Below are 19,322 nucleotides of genomic sequence, written 5' to 3' on the forward strand. Positions count from 1 at the left end.
GCCGGTTGGGAGCCGAGTTGCCTTTTGTATTCGCAGCCCTGCGGCTTTTGCTACTGTCCTCTGGTGTTGCACTCCTTTGTCGGTACGGGTGGTCTACCACAAGGGGGCAGCAGCTGAGCAGCACTGGTCGAGAACAGCAGGCACGTGGGGACGCAGCAGGGAGAGACATAAAACCGAGGCAGAGGGTTTAATCAGTGTACGCAGTGTGGTCTTTAGCAGAGAGTGGCTGCGGAGCGCGACTGGATTTCACATGCTATGGTTGTGTGTTTATAGTGAAGGACTGCTCGCCGGGAACTTTTAATTGGTAATAAAAGTACTAGCGACATGCTGGCTGTTATCATCATCTGCACATGTCATGTGGCATTTGCCACTAGTGACTTAGATTCTACCCAACTAGCGGAGGTGGTGTCCGTTCTAAAGGAACAAGTGACAGCTCTGCAACAAGATCACCAGCGAAATCAACTCACCATTCGGGAACTGGAAGCTAAACTGGATGCACAGTTACGGTCCATGGATAGCAGTGCTACATCTTCTCACCGGACACATAACCCTACCAAGACTGGTTCAAGTGATCCATTGACCTTAACAAGAGGCCAAGTAGATAGGACACTTTATCAGAACTCTCGGACCATCCATGAGCTGGAGAAAGACCGTCGGAATTTAGCTCGCCTGGAAACACAACTGAATGTGTTACGGCAGCAGTTGACCGAGGTCACAGCTATCCGAGAGCAAGAGGTGTTGGTCGGTGGAGAGTTTAAAGACGTTCAGCAGGTGTCGGAGGGACTGAGGCTGGAAATTCAGCGACTCCGCCATGATCTGGAAACTCTGAAAGCCCAACGAGAACAAGACATGGCATCTCTCAGCCAGCTTCGCTCCAACCAGATCACCACGAAGTGGCTGCAAAAGACAGTTGAAGAGCTGCGTGGAGAAATTTCAGAGTTGGCGGCAGTTTTGAATATATCGTTAGCGCTCCGTCAGCGTCAACGATTCGAGTCCGGACTTTCTTTGGTGCGTTCCGACTTCTTGTCGTTGAGAAGCGACTTGGAGCAGTTACGAGCGGTCCAAGAAAGGGAAACCTCCAGGATGACCCAAGTACAACAAGATGTTGCGGATATAAGGAAGGTTGCACAGGAGTTGGCGGTTAATCAACAGCGGTTGGAAGAACAGGTAAGTGTGATAATTTTAGGTCTCTTGGCCATGTCAATCTCGTTTTGTGATGTATGTCCGCATTGCATCAATAAGCTACTGGAGTGCTTGGTTAAAATATCGTCGGCGACACAAATCCGAATAAATAAATAAAAAGCTATGAAACACTTTTATTTAGTTGTGATAGCGAGTTTTGCTACCGGTACATGCCTTCTTAATACGGTATTCATTTTTTTTTTTTTTTTATATAAAAGAAAGTGAGAAAGTTCAATAGCTAATGAATCAAACCGAAGCGTAGGGTATTTCATTTTTTCAATAGGAAATCCGGATTATCAATGGACAAACCTGTATTTCGTCCAGTTTGTATCACAGTTTTGCTGTAGGCTAACCCCCACTCCTCCCATCGGGGTCATTAACATCACCTGGGGTTATAAAGCCTGATAATTTGATGAATGAACAGGTATGATCAGTTACTCCTTTGTCTGTAAAGGAAGGGTGCTCTGCTCAATAATGGGATCAAGTTCGAACTATCAAAAAATTTTAATTTGTCCTCGGTACCACGCCAGTTCTTTCATGATTATTATTATCTCCACCTGGTAGAAGTACGTTCAACTGGAATTAAAAAAGAATCTGACAATTGTGAACTCCATTGTCACCGCAGGATAGTAACAATTTTTCTTCACAAACTTTTAACTGTTTGGAATGCACTGTTAGCTACTTGTACATAAAAATTAGTCAGAACAGAGATGCAGGATACTGTGCATGAGATAATGCACGTTCATCCGATAAATGTAAAAATTCAGTATCTCGTTTTGAACTTTACACAAACAATATTTTTTATTTTAGTTTCATTATTAATAAAATTATTATTTTGCTATAAGTTTCTCAGTTATTCATTTATTTTATTTTATCCATTATTATTTTTTTAATTCCAAGAGAATTCTGTAATATCACTCGAACAAAGGGTTGGTAAAATGTCAAAGGCCGGGAATTCCCTGCTTTTTTCATAACGTTTCGTGATCCCACAAAAAAATAATAAATAAATAAATAAAAGCCAACAAATTTTGAGAGTGCCTATTGAAGAAAAAAAAAAAAAAAAAACTTTATTTAAAGCCTGATATTTTAAGCTAAACTTATGCTGATCCAAGTTTGGCATTATGGCTGAGTATTCAACTCCTTTTGAAGACAGGCGAAAGAGCAGTTTCAAAGCTAACAGTGTCCCGAATCCCGCTACACACAAATAAAAATAAATAAAATTTTCTGTTTATACTCTGGGACGATTACCCGGTCGAAGGAGTTCACAAGATAGGGAGAATAAAAGAAACAGCACCGTATTTAGCAGTCATGGGCTTGAACCTCGGTCACTCAAGGCACGTGTACCTATGCACCCTCACTAGCAAAAGGGATCCAGACTCATGGCGCGATAGAAAAAGTTCCTTGCATTCCGACAACACTGGTGTTTTGCTCATACGAGTATATTTACATTCAAAATTGATGAGCAGATGCTTTTCTCCAGGAAGAAGAAAGCAAAATAAATAAATAAGTCGTACTACTTAGCAACTCCAGGAATGAGGAGCTCTGTAGATAAAGTTAATAAAGAAAAAAAAAAACAAAAAAACACGAAAACTTCAATAGTTGAAAGATGCTCACTAACCAAACTTTTCTGGTATCGCCCTTCGAGTACATTTATTTATTTATTTATTTATATACATGTATTAGGTTCTGCGGCATATCACTGGTAAGATTTAACTCGGGTTACTCAAAGCACGTGTATTTATGTGCCTTCGCGATGACCACTAGTTATTTTTGACCTTCATAACCAACCTCCACATTGCAGAGTGGACGCTGGTTATGAAGGTCAAAAATAACATTCCCGTTCACTGGTTAGTTTATTTAATTGGTAAATTCCCTTCCTGGTGTTCTCTCATTTATATCACCATCTTTTTTGTGGTCGGTGTCGTTTATTTGAAATATAACAGCGGCACATGGTTTTTAACCTCAAATAGAAAAGTGGCCCGTATATCTGGAAAAAAAAAAAAGGGTTGGGAAACACTGCAGTAGACTATTGCTTCAACCGTTACCGTTGTGCTTACAATCCTGATTTACAATGACGGGTTGTGTTCGCACACGCGACACTGAAGCGGATCTGCATCAGTGTTCTCGTGTGCGAACACTACTTATTCCCTCAACCAGTCAATAAAATTAAAGACCCTTCTCACTTCTTTAATTTCATTGGTTGGTTGGGAGATCGGATCCCTTTCAGTATCACGTGTGTGAAAGCACCCTTTGTCACTTGTGCAAACGCATCACATACTTAATTTCGTATTTAAAATTAACTCATTAAATTTCTGGTTAATATCATAAACTCGAGGCCAATATCGTGAACAAACATATTCAAAAACGATTTTGATGTGGTATTACAGACTTAAGAGTTCACTTACTGCCTGAAGGAAACAGAACAGAGGACTAACTTTTTTTTTTTTTTTTAGTTGTTGGCGCATCAGCTTCTATGGCCATAATGCACCTCCCAAAGTTTTTGCATTTTACAAGCCCGAGGCGGAAATCGAACCCGCGACCTTTGGGTTGCCAGGCAGGCACTTTACCTACCTGGCTAGCCCGGTCGGCCAGGACTAACAACAAAGGCAAAGTGACTGGCACTTCTGTCGATGAAAGACAAAATGATTTCGAAAGTATAAGAATTTAATGAATTTGATTTGAATTTTTTCTGTGAGAAAGTCATTTCTGTTGTTTTGGGTCACCAGATCTACGACTACATCACAAAAGCCAAAAACTGAAAGTATAAGTTGCTTGTAGAGTCAATTGTTTCGCTCTTGAAAGGCGAGGAGGCTTAATTAAACTTAAAAGTTTGGAAGATATGACATGAGGGATGGAAAAAACGTCGAAATCCTTAATGGTGTCAGAATAATTAGGGAAGAACAGCTCGATTTGAATGGAAGCAATAAAATTTACATTTCATTAAGTTAAATATGTTACTGTTTTGATTCCTGTTTAATCACAAAATATTGATCAAATAAATTAGAATGCGAAAGTAAATCGATACCAATGTCCCCCCTTCTCCTCATGCATTAAAAGCAACCCCCTCGAACCTCTTAAGAAAACTGCATGAGATTTTGGGTGATAATTATCCTCCTGCTCCCAAGACAATCTTCGAACTTTTTAAAAAGTTCTCCAGCACAGAATATTGCGTGCTGTGAAGAACGAAAGACATTCGATGCACGCAGTACAACTATGGGATTGGGTTTGTAGTGCAGTCACGTTATTCGAAAGGAATGGTACACGTATGTTATACATATTTTAAAATGTATATAAAATATGTTTTTGTTTTGATTTCATATTGCTATAGTTACCAGTCAAAGTTGCTGAGGATAATACAGCGGTCAAAAAAAAAAATTGTTTTTGACCGCTGTACCTAATGCTGATCAGCAGCTACGAGATCTATTGTAGCTGCTGGTCAACATTAGAAAGATGGCTACTGCTTGGTAGCCGAAAGTCTACGCCTTTTGCAATTCCTTGAATGTGTAGATAACTCATGATGGCTACTTTTGTGTGGTGGATATTTCAGTGTATGAGAATGCTTAAGATTGAAGAAATTTTAGACATTCAAATAAACCGTCCTCTACTGTTCCAGTTATACTGAAGAATTATTAATTCTCTGTCCAATTTCCTTAGAAGGGACTTCATAGACGGAAGACTTATTTGATGAATAGGATAGTGACTGTGATGACCTCAACGATGAAGGCTGTTTTGACTGCCAACAAGAATAGATGGAATAAATTTCCACTTTACTGTAGCTCATTCCTGAAGAAAAGACTACGAGATAAGGCATTTTTGGAGATCACATATGAAAGTTAGCAAACGATAGGATATCTGCATGGACTGATGGTATCATTGCTGCTTCTGTCCATGGAACAGTAGAGCAACAGACTGGCCAGCATTGTAACATAAGAGAATGGCCTCTCCGACAGATTGAAGCTCTATAAAAAGCACTGCAGCTAATGGTCTGGTCCTAATGAAAAAGGCCTTCCCATTTTGCAGTAAGCTAGAGCTAGTTAAGCAATCGGTCAATCGGGTAAAACTTTTTAAAATAAATCAAGGTTCCATACAATGCTTATAGTTCTACTTTGAATATCACCAACATTTTCTGAAGTAAAAGTGGAAGGCGGCATATTCAATGGACCACAAGTAAGGCAGAAGAAGATAGGAATTTAGACTTTTAGTGCATGGGTTTCTCGGTAATATTTTGTAATACTTTATTGATTTCCCTCCTATATTTTAAATAAAAATCGAATGCAACACCTATTTCACTTTTATGCTGCGATTAATATAAGCAAGTAGTAATAATTCCTGATTTATATACTGTATTTAGTAAACCGATGATAAAAAAAACAAAAAAAATAGGCTCATCAAAACGGCTCACTTGAACATGCGCGAACCGAGAACGATTCTTTCCTGAGCATCCGCCATATCGTCCATTCATTCCTCCAATCAGCACATGGCAAACACACAATATCCAAGTGCTTCAGCTACAATATGTGATATGTATGGGAAAAAAAGAATGAAATAATAATTGCGGGATTTATATTTGACCGGTTTAATGGTATTTGAAATTGCTGGACAAATCTTTCTAAAAGAACCAAATGTAAAATTTCATGAAAATTCGACTACTGAGAGAGTAATTAACAGCGAACAGACATTAGCATAAGCATATGATGCAAGAAAGCAAGCTTATATAGCATCAGGCAAAAAAAAAAAAAAAACCCCTTCCCACTTCACCTATCCATTCACTCCAAATGTTTGTCTAGTTCTGCCGTGAATTTATTTAAGTTGTTGACCTCCACTACAACAGATGGAAGTTTGTTCCAACTATCAACCACCCGCTGGCTAAAGGCAAATTTCCGCCCATCTGTTCTACAATCATCTTTCCTTAATTTGAATTTATGTCCCCCCCCCCAGGTGAGTAATCTGAACAAGAGGAAGAATCCCATCAGCATTAAGCTTGCTCAAATCATTCAAGGCCTTATACATCTCAATTCGATCACCTCGCAGGTGTCTAGTCTCCAGAAGATGCAATTTGCAGAACTTAAGCCTTTCTTGGTAACAACAACCTTTTGTTCCACTCGCCAATCTCGTTGCCCTTCTCTGTACTCGTTCGAGCAACTCTACATTTTTCCTAAAATGAGGCCTCTAGACCTGTATGCAATACTCAAGGTGTGGCCTGACCATTGCATTATACAAATGTATAATCACCCCCTTATCCCTGCTAGCAAAATTCCTGTATATCATGGACAAAACACCATGAGCTATTCTTGCGGCCTGTCTGCACTGCTCAGAAAACTTCATATCTGACTGCACAATTACCCCCAGGTCTTTTTCATTCTCCACTACCCTGAGTGTAGTACCACCCAGTTGGTGCGTTACTCTGGGGCTACTGCTACTAATATGCAGTACTTTACATTTGTCAATGTCAAACTTCAGTTGCCACTCTCCGCCCAACTTTTCTAGATCCCGTTGCAGTAGTGTACTATCCAGGACTGTAGTGTAAGGTATATGCCGTATAGCCTCTGGATTGTTTTAGGTGTATAGCGTATACCTTCTGGTTTTAGCATATACCCGTATATATATAATATACGTGTATATCCTCTGGAATTCGATTAATAAACACAGTATACTCTCTGCATACGTAACATAGGTGGTAGATGACTTTCATCAACCGGTGAAATACCACCACTTTGCTTATTGGAGGCTTGAAGCGGTGAAACCCATGTTTAGTCTCTAGAGCAAAGTTTCCGGCATCCCCCTCCCCCCCATACTTCTCCTTCAACCCATGCACGGTACTAAGTACTATAGGTTTTGATACCTTTCGTGTTTGGGGTTTTCATAAAAAAAAAAAAAAAAACATTCACAGAGTATACCTTCTGCTAATTTTACGACTACAGCACTGGTACTATTATTACTGTCATTAACAACTCTGCCAATCTTCGTATTGTCTGCAAACTTAGACATTAACCCTGGTACACCTTCATCGATATCACTGATAAATACAGAAAACAACAATGGGCCCATCACTGAACCCTGTGGGACTCCACTAATAACATTAGTTCACGAAGAGCAGCGTCCATTGATTACCACCCTCTGTCTTCTCTCACTCAACCATCCTTTATCCATTGTAGCAACTTACCCTTAATACCATTCTGCTCCAATTTGTACAGTAGTCTTCCATGCGCAACAGTGTCAAAAGCTTTCCTGAAATCCAAGTATATGATATCAAAATTATTTTTTGCATCCAGTTCCTTTGTGACCACATCATAGTATCCAATCAAACTGGTCAGACAAGACTTCCCCTTAACAAACCCATGCCGTGTCTGAACTATACCTGCAGTCTTGTCTAGATGATCCTGCAATGCATCTTTAACCAGTGACTCCATTATTTTCCCAGGAGCAGATGTTAAACATGTAAATATTGAACACGTAAATCACAGCGTCAAGTTTTTACGCTGCAATCCGTTTAGTCTTCAGCATTAATGGAGTAAGGTCAAGTACAAACTCCATATGTAAATTGTGATGTTGATATTTTCCCCCTTTTCCGAAGCAATTGTGAAAGTAACCGAAAAATACAACATGGAAGTAAGTCGAATATTATCAGAAAAGGGTAAGCATTTTCTGTTAGTAAATAGACATAAAGAAATCAAAAACAAAAACAGAAAACCTACAGAAATCAAATTTTAAAACGTCGCGAGTGCTATTGGACACGAAATCGCATCGTTAAAGTTTGGAGATGAATTTTCATCATTTCACGAATTGGTACGGAACATTCTCATGAAAGAAATTTGAAAGTACTCAAGAGAAAAGTCGTCAGCAATAGTGCAGAGAGAACGGCTGAAGAGGATAATTTTGAGCTGCCATCAGAGACAGTAAATGCTGCGATCAAAGAAAATGCTAGCACGTTGGCGACTAATATAAAATGATGTTTCTCGTATTTACAAAAACATAACAGCAGAAGGAAAAAAATAACCTCAAAATCGTAATGCAACTTTTACTGCATTAGAAGACTAAATTTATTAACGATGTTGACTCAGATATGCAAACTAATTCCGCCCTTTCCATTTTACGGAAATCCACGCCGACGTCATTTTTAAACAAACAAATGAGCGCATCTCTGCAAGACCTAGGATCCAAACATCTCCTTTGATGTATGTATATAATGAATGTTTCCTACTCCGGCGACAATTAGGCCTTCTACCCATTCTAACCCTCGGGTCAACGGGCAAACGTCACTTTCAACCACCTCGTCAGAAAAACAATCATCGTTTCTACGAGCTGACCCCCCCCCCCTCCTACCACTTCCACTGCCGACTAACCACATGCTTCTAAGAATAAGCTAGACACGGAAAAATCATTTATTCTCGGACAGTGGCGCTCCCACTGGTAGGGGCTATTACCCCCTTTGTGATCAAAATAATGTGGATTTTTCTCCCCACATGATTAAAGCTTAATGATTCTCTGGAACACAGCCTTAGTGCCTTCCCACGTCATTTTTTTAAAATCATGGGACAGCCACTGTTCTGGGACAACCCTTGTTGAGATATAAGTAAAGTTCAAGAGGTTTAAGTTCGAGGGTGCAATACAGCACCGGCTTTAGTGTTGTATTGCACTAAATTAGGCGCTCGTATGCTTGCATCTTCAGTGGGCATTGCACTCTCAATGCACGCTTTCAACAGCGACTGATAATGAACATATTTCAACATTCTGGTTGAAACAAGTTCATTATTTCAACCTTTCTCTGAAATAAAACTGCTTTTAGCTACTTAATAGCTTGCAGCAACTGAACTTAAGTGAACTACGCCCACAAGAAATTTCGACATAAGTAACTTATGGACTCTTAGGTTTTCGCTTCCCGAAGCAACCCATTTGCCGATATCGATTAAAATCACACTATGATATTATTGGACGATTCGTTGATAAACTCCGTGATATATGCTCCAAATATGTTGACACTAATCTTGGCTGACAGTTACTGTCAATCAACGTCCACGTTAGGCGCTTAAGCAAATTTATTGTATTAAATAGCGTAATATAATAAAACTGTGGCATTATGATTAATGCCACAACAACAAAGGAGCACTAACTTCATTAACACTGGTAGTTGTTTTTGCGAGGGGGGAACGGTGCAGAAAAATACCTCAGCGCTGTCAGTCAAGTATTTCCAGACTTTTGCCAAGTCACTGACTCAAGCAATTAACCAATTATCACTTTTGCATCCTCACTGCGTACCGCAGTCAGGAAAGATTCGTTAACAGAGCACACGCCATCGCGACCTCACAATCATTTAGAAGACTTTTTTTTCCCTGAAATTGGACAAGGAGCATTAAGACAGTGGTAGTGAAGATAGAGTTTCTATACTACAGGGTTCTTAATTTTTTCTTCTTCTTATATTTGTATTTCCTCCCCTCTCTTAAACGCTCCTTTCTCCTATCTCTCAGGTCAATAATAATAATTTTTAGCCTTGTTATAATAATTAACTCTTGACGAGGCCACCCTAGCCTAGTGGTCAGGCGCGCGGGTGCATAAGTACACGTGCTTTGAGTGACCGGGGTTCAATCCCGTGACTGCTTAATACGGTGCTGTTTCTTGTAATCTGTCTATCTTGTGAACTCGTTTGGCCGTCCCGGAGTATAAACAGAAAATTTATTTATTTTATTTTATTCTTTTATACTTCTAAGTCATTCCCTTACGCCGAATTTAACATTGAAGGAAACAACCTGAACTACAACAGTATCCAATACAGTACTGTATATGTATCTCTTATTAAGGTATATTTATTTCACTTCCAGTCAAAAGAAAACAAGAGTGCCTTTATAATGAGCGACATCGGAGAATGCGTTGAAAATATGAAAAAAAAAAAAAAGTTTTTGTTCACGACCACCAAGTCAATGGAGTTCACAATAAATCGTCAATACAAAGATTAATCATATTTAGCAGTCACGAGCTTGAACATCGGTCCACTCAAACAGCGCGTGCTATTGAACTCTCTCACTTGACCACTCGGCCTAACTTATATTTCGCCCATGCGTAATACAAGTTTTGCTGTTTACGGAAGTAATTGTTTACCAATTTTTAGCAGCTGATAAAAATCAGTAAGCAATTTACGGATCACAGCTGCGAGTGATTATCGGGAAGGCGGGGAGTAAATCGACCTTTCTACTTGTCCCCATCAACCTTGGATGGATTCTCGTTTAGCGAGGGGGTAAAAAATACTGTAGTTCGTTGTTTTCAGCTTTCATATGCAGCAGCGTTTAAAATTCATCATCGACTATGCCAGGGAGATTTATTTTTTCGCATCCGCTGTGGCCCGTTCGTTGTACATGACAACATGCCTAACCTCTACGACCTTCACCTATAATTATTAAACATGTTACTAGCTTCCCGTCGCCAGCGTATTCCCTATCTTCGTCCTAATGTTTTGATCTGATACATTCCTCTGTTTGAATTCCTCCAAAGGACTTTCTGATTGTGCAAGTATACTATGTATTAACTAAGACAAATTTCCATATTATCTCTGCTAAATCTTTTGTGGTATTTATTTCCAGACAGTAGCTGTTCGGGAGGAGCTGCAGGATCAAGGGGCAGCCACCTCTGGGAATACCAGAATGGTAAGTTTATCCATTGACTTTTTTTTACTTTTTAAATTGCGCAAATACCAAATACATAGTGAATACTTTACATACAAAGTGCTGAACAACTTTTTTCCAACATCTGAATTTGTACTTTATTTTAAAAAATGTCCAGTTTGCTATTAAACAAAAAAACTTATTAATTATTATCTAAGAGCCATAAGTTCTCGGATAATAATTAAATCGTAGTTTTATTTTATAATTTAACCTACTTATATAATATAGTAAAAATCCTAGTTATGGTGCTATAAGATGTTTCAAACGGTAAGAACATTGTTATACGTCGTTAAAGGAATTGCTTGAACTGGGACAAGTAATGTTGAAGAGATTCCAACTTCCACCTTCATTCAAGCGACAATCAAAAAAATAATAATAAATACAAACTACCAAATAAAATAAGTAAATACTATAGAATAGATGGAGGAGTCCACACTCAGCAGGAATAGATACGTAGGGGGTTGTTTTGTCGTGTTTTATAATTTTATTTAATAGATGTAGGCCTGGTCGACTGGCTTCAGTAGATATGGGAATTTACGTTTCTCCCTAGTTTATCGGGTTAATCACATTTAAGACTTATTTCTGTTTCATCTGTCATGATCGCTTGCACAGGCGGTTCCATGAGTCTTTTGCTGTTAGCAGGCAGAAATGCGAATGTAAAATTCCACAGAGCCAACAGATGCTTCTCTGAAGAAGTGGCCACTGCGGTTCCCCTAAACTTTCCTGTTAAGTAGGAGGTTCCTGGCTGTGCCTTTGTGCTTGTCTGCGTTAGTGTAGGCCAGGGCCGTGCTGAGCCGAGCCATTTTAGTACCTGAGGCAAGAATGAAAAATTGCGCCCTACTGTTAATGATGGCAACGTTGGCAATTATTTAATTTTTCTTTTGGCGCCCCTTTTAGCTTTTAACCTGAGGCAAGAGCCTCGTTTGCCTTACCCTCGGCACAGCTCTGGTGTAGGCTCTACTTATCTATTCTGTATTTTCAACTAGTTTATCTATTTTATATTTGGTATGCTGACTTTTTTTTTAAATTCTCGCTTTAAAATGAAGGTGGCAGTTGACGCCACTTCAGCATTTCCTGTTGCAGGCTGCATCAATTCCTTTAACGGCATATAGCACTGAATTTTGTAAATCAACATTTAATTACATGTTTGATTTACATTTTAGTCAAAAAACAACAACAAAAAACCCGCATCTTTTCAGATTATAATACGAACTGCAAGATGGCACCACTTCATATATTTTTTTTAACTTTGCAACTGATATCGCTATCATAGATATAAATAATGCTCACAATTTATAAGAATGAAGACAAAATATTATATATATATATATTTGTTATTTTTGATCCAGAATCGTCTTCTTCCGGGTCACGAAGCTGACCAAAGTGCACTGCAAGAGGAAGGATCTGGTGACATGATGGAATTTCTTTTCTACAGCAGTAAGTAGATTTTCTTTTTATTTTTACTATCAGATTCCTATAGGAAATTAAATTGAAAGAAAAGGAATGGGAAAGATTAAAAAATATTAACGAAACCTGACTGAAACTTATTTGACTTTGTTTTTTGTATTGTTTTTGCAGAGGATTCTGGGAGTGATCTGCGACACCACAAACGGCTAAAAGCAGAAGTCAGTCTACTTAAAGGTGCACTTCAGAAAGTTCGAAACCATCAATTCGCCATCCAGAATGACGTTCGCTACCTGAAACAAGCTCAAGGCTTGCTAAACGTGTCCCTGCTGAGCTCAGAGTCAATGATAAAGAGACTGGTAAATAACTCTTCAAGGATGGAAGACAAGCATGCGGATGCACTTAAAGATCTTAAAGAAATAGATGACCGTCTTCACATTGTCGAAGATGTAGCCTCTCATAATGTTCACCATCTCTCCAACATTAGTGAATCGATGTCTGGGATGGAGAAAGTACAAACATCAACGGTGCAGTTGTTCAAAGCCCTGGAAAACATGGACGAGAAGACGAGACAAAATGCGGGAGAGCTGCAGAAAGAGATGTCCAAGTTGGAGTTCAACATGGCTCAGATGCAGTCATCCCTAGAAGTGCTGCGTGAGGAGCAGTCCCGTAACTATGAAAATATGAAGACACTGAAGAAAGACCTTTCCAGTCTCCAGACCACAGCACAGAGAGACCATTACAGGATAATCTCCATCCAGAATGAAGTGCTCAATCATTCACTTTCGGAGTGCAGGAGAGATAATGAAGAAATGCTGCAAGACTTGAAGCTGGCTAACCTGGAACTGCGGCTATCCAAACTGAGCAGGAAGATAGACGAAGGCCGTGAACAACTAGACAGAGTCCATCTGGAGTTGAAGCAGAAACTAGATGTTAGTGTGATCCCACACTGGGAGGGACTGTACAAGGGTATTGTTGGAGAACTGCATAACATCAGTGTGAAGTTACCCGGTCTTCAGGAAGGGCAAGGTCGTTTGTTAAGGGAAATGGAAAAATTTGTACATCAGTTACCATCAGGTAAGTAATATTTTTAACAGTACTATTTAATAAAACAAACACTCCCGTTGCCACAAGAACTAAAATTATAAATTAGTTGCTCTCAAAGTTTTTTGTGCCAGGTTGCCCCTACGAGAACCCACTATTCTTGTGACTCTCCTTCTTTTAACTTAATTTATATCACACTTTCATTATGCATTATTCTTAAATTACTTTTTAATTTTATTTTTGTGCAAAGACACACCCCTCCTTCCTACCCAGAATAGCTTGAGAACTTCTATGGAAATTGTTCTATACTATTTTTATGATTCATTTTTATTGATATACACATCAGGGGTGGCCAACAAATCGATCGCCACGAATTTTAAATATATATAAAAAATAGATTAGTCAAAATCTAAATGTTGTTATTATTATTATGTGCCCCACTGCACACGCTTATTACAAATCCGTCGAACCACTTGACCACTCTAGTCGCCGCGCAGCCGCTAGGCTTGTCTAGTGAAAATTCACGCAGTTATGTTGTGGAGAGCATAGTGTGTGTCGAATTCTTATTTAGCTTACTTAATATTAATAACTGGACAGTATTTATAGGTTAAATTTAATACCCTTTGATTTAAAATGAATACTACGAAAAAGAGTAAAACTTTTCATTTTCATCAAGATTGGGAACTAGAATACTTTTCTGTAATGATAAAAGAAAAATGTTATTTGATTTTCAATGCTTCCGTGGCTATACCCAAAAAAAGGAAATTTAGAAAGGCACTTCAACGCACTCCATGGTAAATACCAATCGGATTTTCCGCCTAATAGTGACCATAGAAAAAAATAAATTAAAAGATCAAAAGCAGTAACTGTAGCATAATTTAAAGTGAGTAGTTTCTTGCAAAAAAAAAAAAAAAAAAAAAAGAACAATGCGAACCATTTTCTGATGGTCAATTCATCAAAGATGCATTTTTAGAAATAACAGATTCTCTTTTTGAAAATTTTAAGAACAAAAATGTAATTAAAAGTGCTCTTCAAGATCTGCAATTATCTCGAAATACTCTGATGCGACGCATCGAAAAAATGAATAAAAATGTGAGCGAACAATTGCGTGCTCATATTGCCAATTGTGTCTCCTTTTCTTTACAACTGGATGAATCTACAGATGTCAGTGATACAGCTCTATTGTTCCTTTTTATTCGTATGGTTTTCGATGATTCTGCCACTAGAGGAGAACTGCTGGGTATCATTTCGTTAAAAGAAAGTACTAGAGGTCGATATATTTAACGCATTCAAAAATTTTATTGAAAAAAATTAAATTACCACTATTTAAGATCGTATCAATAACAACAGACAGAACTAAAGCAGTGACAGGGTATCTTAACGGATTCATCGCATTGTGCCAAAAGGATGATGATTCCAAAATTTTTTTGAGTTACCATAGTACAATCCACTAACAAGTGTTAGCCAGCAAAAGATTAAATTCTAAGTGTTATGGACATAGCTTTCAAAATCGTGAATTCCATCAGAGGACAGTCTGTTCAAAGGAGACTTTTCAAAATGCAACTCGATGAAAATGAACCAGATCTGATATTACTCACATGTGAGGTGGCCGAGTCGGAGTAAGTTTCTACAGATTTCGAAATTTGCTGAATGAAATTAAAAATTTGTTGATCAAAGGGAAGATTATTATCAGTAGCTACAAGATACGGAGTGGTTGTGTGAGCCGGCTTTTTTGGAAGATTTTACTAATAAATTAAGTGATCTGAATTTGGAATTACAAGGAAAAAATAAAATGTGGGTGACATGATTAGTAGTATTTCTGCATACAAATATCAATTTTTGGCGATGGCTAAGGATCTCAAAGAAAAAATATTCGACCATTTTGAAAATATGCAAGATCATTTGCAAAAATATCCTGCTTTTGAATTTAATAGTGAGAAATATGTTTCTGAAATTGAGAAAGTTGTGGATGATTTTGAAACCAGATTCAGTGATTTTAAAACAATTGAAGACATTGTTCAATATACTGTATTTCTTATCCATTTAATATCGACTTAGATACGAAACAAATTGCAGAAAAAAATCGCTGAGATTTTTCACATGGAGAAAATATTACTTGAAAATGAAATTATTACATTGCGAAACAATATCTTCCTAAATCCTAAAAGCCAGATCATCAGAAAAAGACTTTTGGAAATATGGTTGCCGAGAAAAGTACCCAAATGTAAAAAAATGCAGTGAACTTTTAAATTCCTGTTTTGGTTCCACAATTCTATGTGAATCGGCCTTTTCGTATTTCAAACAAAAAAACAAGACGAAGAATCGGTATACTCTTACGGCCTTGCATACAGAAGATTCTTTACGATTGGCCTTATGACAGTATATCCCCGATTTTGAAAGCTTGGCAGATGACATGAAGACACAAACTTCACAAATTAAAAATTTAAATACGTATGAATTTAAAATAAGAATTCTGAACTGTATTTAATTTTAAAATTTATAAACAACATTTTTCAATGTGTTGATTAACCTTTTTAACCATGTGCAATGAAATTCTCGAGATGGTAGATCGCGGCACATTTTGAAGGAAAAATATCGATCGCATCACAAATTAAGTTGGCCACCCCTAATATACATCATCATTTTATGATCTTAGCAATTATAACCTCAAGGTTTATCCATGTATGTGACATCGTGCTGGTTGCCTAACCTTCTTGCAAAAGCTAGAATGATATTAGATAAACTGAACAAATTCAAATCCAGTCAATAAAAAAATCACAAGTGCATTATTACCGTACAAAACAAAAATTTTTTATACAGTATATAAGTTAACTCCCAAAGCAAAGACGTGCAATATTTTTATTGTTTTTAAAGCAACAAGACACTGGCCTAGTTTCACTTAAGAAGTTAACCTGGCCTTTAATGGTAAGTTGGTTTATACATTAAAAGGGCAGAACCTACTTTTTTTTTAAAACTGGAATTCTAATGATTAAATGAGACAACTTCAGTACTGTATTGTAACAGAGAGTTTCTTCAAGGACAACAATCTATATCTAATCGAAAAGAGGGACTTAGGTCGGCGCAGTTGCCCCTGGACCAGCCTAGTAATAAAATGTATCCAACAATTTAAGTGCTACAGCTAAATTAGAACAGATGAGTTGCATTTTAATCTGAGGGAACATTATATTCAATCTAGGAAGGCTTGATTTGATTTGATTTGGTAGTTGTTGGCGCATCGGCTTCTGTGGCCATATTGCACCTCCCAAGGTTTTTGCAGTACTTTGATCCAAGCCCGAGGCGGGAATCGAACCCGCGACCTTTGGGTTGCCGGACAGGTACTTTACCCACTCGGCTAGCCCGGTCGGCCTAGGAAGGCAATATTGGCGTTATAATACTGAGTGACAATCGTGTTTTATGTTGGATATTTATACGTATGGAATTTGAAAAATTAAACATCCATATAAATGCTGATCTCGCCTTTTGGGCAATGTGTGTCGAAATGGAAATGTTACGCTATATCAAACTCTGATCTTGGAGTCTTTTCAAGATCAGATCCCTCTATAATACAGTTACTATTTGCGTATTAAAACTGGCCAATGTACATCTGTTCTCCCATTCATATTGTCAGAGCCAACAAGAGATCCCCCAACCTTAATCTTGTTTGCCTACTTACCCTACTACATGACTAATGAGGTTAGTTCTTAACAAATACTTCCGGAAACGATTCAATAGTTTAACGAATCTCGAAACCCTGCAATGCTGGTGAAGTTGCAAAAATTAAATAGAGATAATTCGGTCAATTGCAAACGATATTGAAATTTAAAATACACTAGGTATATACCATTCATGTTTAGTTCACGCAACTTTTTTTTTTTTTCTTTCTTTCTTTTTTGCGTTCAAGTTTTACCCATGAAAAGATAGGCGCTCGATAATCCGCGGAACCCAACTACTTTTTTCTACAGACCTGTAAATCTACAAATTTTTTTTCAGGATGTTTATTTTATTTATTTAAATACATCCCACAGAAAGTTGTCTTTCTAATAAGCGCCACGTCAAGACTTACGCATCTGGAAGCAAATAAGAAAATGTCGTCCATCCGAGAGCTGAAGCTTCTATGCTAATACGAACATGTTACTATTAATCGGATGTACATAATGAGTATTAAATTAAAATTCAAAAGTACACTTACAGTTGCACAATCATCTTAAACATTATAAACAACAATGCAAAAAATATAGTTCTCTTATAATGCAGATACAAATTCATGGAATAGTTTCATAATCTGCCATCGACTGTTCGAATCCAAGCCTCCTCAATCGGGATTATAGTTTCCGATCTCTAAGACGCGAGTAGATTTCCCCTGTGAATTATTCAAGATTTCTCAGCTATTCAAAGTTCCCCAAACATGGATCGGCCAGTGAACACGCACTTGTATGGATATAATACCAAAGACAACAAAGTCATAATAATACATAAAATACAATATCCATAAAGAGAACGTACAATTAAAAAACCAAGAATAACATTAAAAATTAAAATTACTCTCTTTCCAAACTTTAAAAGAGTTGAACCTTATATTTCTACTATTATGATTGCTAACGGAAACAATCTGAAAATTTGAAATACAGAATTTATATTTAACGTTTATGGGGATTATACTTTACTAATTTGAATCGCATTACTGAGAATATTTAAAAGACGCTCTCGATCGCTTTGCGATCGAGAGCGTCTTTTAAATATTCTCAGTAATGTTAATTAATTCTTAGAAACATTCTCTTTGACCTTTAACTCTGCTGATCTTTAACCTTTTATTTTTCTTTCAGACTGTACTATGAGGGACGTTATTACACCACCCGTGAGCTACAGAAGTGGAGTGTATTTAATCTCCCCTCCATACACGAGCGACGCAGTGGAGGTGTATTGCGACATGGACACGATCGGCGGACACTGGACTCTGATTCAGAGAAGAGAAGACGGCAGTGAGGATTTCTTTCGCAACTGGACAGATTACAAGCACGGATTTGGCGACTCTCATGGGGAATACTGGCTGGGTAATGACGTTATCCACTCGCTCACTTCTAACAATAATGTCACCCTACGTTTGGACATGTGGGACACCTTTGGACGCTATATCTTTGCGGAGTATAGCTCCTTTGTGGTGTACTCCGAAGAAGAACTGTACCGGCTCGAAGTTGGCGGTTACCATGGCAACGCCAGCGATGCACTCTCCCACCACGATGGGATGGCGTTCAGCACTCTGGATCGAGACAACGATGCCAGCAGCACCCACTGCGCCTTCTTTTATTCCGGGGGATGGTGGTATAATCACTGTCAGTATGCGAACATTAATGGTATCTATAACATTGGACTGACGTGGTACGACAAAGAGAACCATCAGTGGGTACAGTTGCAGCGCGTGGAAATGAAAATCAGGTCATCTTAGTTTTTTATGATTGCAAGCAGCCAGTTCGTGTTCCTTATTTTCTTAAGATGCCAAAACCGATATTTACCTCAGGATGTGTCTACAGTGGCAGACGTGGTGTATAAAATAATATTATAAAACTGATCATAAAAAAATAATAAATTAAACCAGAATCTCGTGTTAGTACAGTGGCACCATCTAGTGGCATTTCAGACAACTGCGACATCTTTTAATGTGTGGTGGAACTGTATTACTGAGGGTTAATTGCAAGCCGAGAGGTAGCTTTCAAAGTCAGCTTATTTTTAATTTAAATCACCTTTAACTTCATCTACATGATCCAGCCCACTGCAAGGAATTGGCAATATCCCTTAAGAAGTCTAAGAGAAACAAGATTTTAATTAAAATTTGTTTTAAACTCTTCAACCGTGAAAAATCGTGATAATGGTGCTACACACACACAAAACCAGCTATTTTTTTTATTTTATATTAACTAGTGACGTTCTCCCCAATGTTATGAATGTCGTTACGGGTTTCTTCTGAAACAAAGCATTTCAGGGTAATTCATCCGTACTACCTCTATATAAAAGCAATTTCATTTTAATGTCATCATTATTGTA

General features: G+C 38.0%; 2 protein-coding genes across 3 annotated transcripts in view; one reads left to right on the top strand and one right to left on the bottom strand.

Annotated features, from left to right (window-relative positions):
* LOC150087225 (uncharacterized) overlaps window positions 1–19,322 on the bottom strand; it is a 320,470-nt gene that overhangs the window by 99,186 nt on the left and 201,962 nt on the right. The window lies entirely within an intron of this gene.
* LOC150087226 (uncharacterized) lies at window positions 224–18,739 on the top strand. The gene is made up of 5 exons (XM_090371896.1): window positions 224–1,167; window positions 10,755–10,817; window positions 12,185–12,272; window positions 12,414–13,316; window positions 18,107–18,739. Exons 1-5 carry the CDS (start codon window positions 325–327, stop codon window positions 18,724–18,726), a joined length of 2,517 nt encoding a protein of 838 aa, XP_090228022.1. The 5' UTR covers window positions 224–324; the 3' UTR covers window positions 18,727–18,739.

Source organism: Mastigoproctus giganteus, chromosome 4, assembly GCF_048544385.1.
Source record: "Mastigoproctus giganteus isolate SK-2022 chromosome 4, ASM4854438v1, whole genome shotgun sequence".
Lineage (NCBI taxonomy): Eukaryota > Metazoa > Arthropoda > Arachnida > Uropygi > Thelyphonidae > Mastigoproctus > Mastigoproctus giganteus.